The 1,139-nt window shown below is 54.3% G+C and overlaps 1 protein-coding gene across 1 annotated transcript in view; it reads right to left on the bottom strand.

Moving 5' to 3' along the window:
* The window catches only part of PRDM13 (PR domain containing 13), a 6,999-nt gene that overhangs the window by 4,084 nt on the left and 1,776 nt on the right, over positions 1–1,139 (bottom strand). The window contains exons 2-4 of the mRNA XM_010573443.1: positions 943–1,074; positions 724–844; positions 324–360 (exon numbers count right to left, since the gene is read on the bottom strand). Coding sequence (XP_010571745.1) covers positions 324–360; positions 724–844; positions 943–1,074 — 290 coding nt within the window. The remainder of the gene's footprint in view (positions 1–323; positions 361–723; positions 845–942; positions 1,075–1,139) is intronic.

The raw sequence follows: 1,139 nt of genomic DNA, 5'->3' as shown, positions 1-1,139 counted from the left end.
AGGGTGGGCCCGCCGCCGGAGCAGCCCGACGGGTGAACGCTGAGGGGTTTCGTCTTCTTTTCCCCTGTTTAAGGTGCTGCCACCTTATCATTTTTCTTAACATCGGTGTAACTCCAGCTGAGAATCAGCTTGCAGATTGAAACGAGCGGTCCCAGGCGGGTGTCTTCCCCTTCCTCGGATGTCCTTATCTGAGTGGAATTTGACGCCGACTTAATTTTTTACCTAATGCATCCTAATTTACAGGGACTGCCCAGTACCCGTTTTGACCTGACTACGTGAATCTGCCCAGAAGACAGCCTGAAGAGAGGCTCTGAAGCCCTGACCGAGGAACACCCAAGGTGACAACGGTATTTCGAAAACCTACGAAGCCACATGGCTGTCTCGCATAACCGCACTAGCGTTGTTTCAATAGAAATCCCATTTGCCTATCAAAAGATCATTAAATTGTGCCGATGACGGAACGACTCGAGGCACGGGGGCCTTTCCATACGCTACCGACTTAATAGATCACCCTTTAAATATAAGCAGATGGAGTCTTAGTTTAAAGGGTGGCAGGTTAAAAGTCACTGCAGCTGTGCGGGCATTAATTTTTCTGAGGGCGCGGATTTGAAGGGCCCACGTTTGCCTACGGCAGTCTGAGCTCCCGGCAAAGGTGTCAGTTAAAGAGGGTTTGGTTTGTTGCATTTAATTAGGTTGCTCTGAAACGAATGCCCGCGTCTGTACCTTTCTCGTCGTGCGTCGGGGTGGCCGTGACGGGGATGTCAAACCACTGCGCCAAGGGGTTGGAGTACCAGACGGTGAGCTCCTCTCCCGGCTGGACATCTCGCAGCGCCCGGTAGAAAATCTGGGAGGGGGAGAAAGGAAACTTCTTCAGGAGGCTTGAGAGGGGAGGCAGGTGGCGGAGAGCGGTGCCAGGCCGGCCCGGAGCCGCGAGTGGGGTACCTGTCCTCCTGGCAGATCCGCAACAGCCTCCAGTGTTTGCTCTTGGGAGTTTCGGGCAGCCCGGATTAACCCTATCCACTCCAGAGCTGAGCTCCCGGCTTCATCCACTAACTCCCCTCTCACCATCCGCACCTGGAAGACAGGCGGCACCGCTGTCACCTCCACGCGAGACGAAGCAGAAAGAAAGCAAAAAGCTT

This window comes from Haliaeetus leucocephalus, unplaced genomic scaffold (genome assembly GCF_000737465.1).
Source record: "Haliaeetus leucocephalus isolate CR32 unplaced genomic scaffold, Haliaeetus_leucocephalus-4.0 Scaffold384, whole genome shotgun sequence".
Taxonomy (NCBI): Eukaryota; Metazoa; Chordata; class Aves; order Accipitriformes; family Accipitridae; genus Haliaeetus; species Haliaeetus leucocephalus.
Note: the sequence above shows the minus strand (reverse complement) of the source record. Positions and strands in the feature narration are given on the sequence as shown.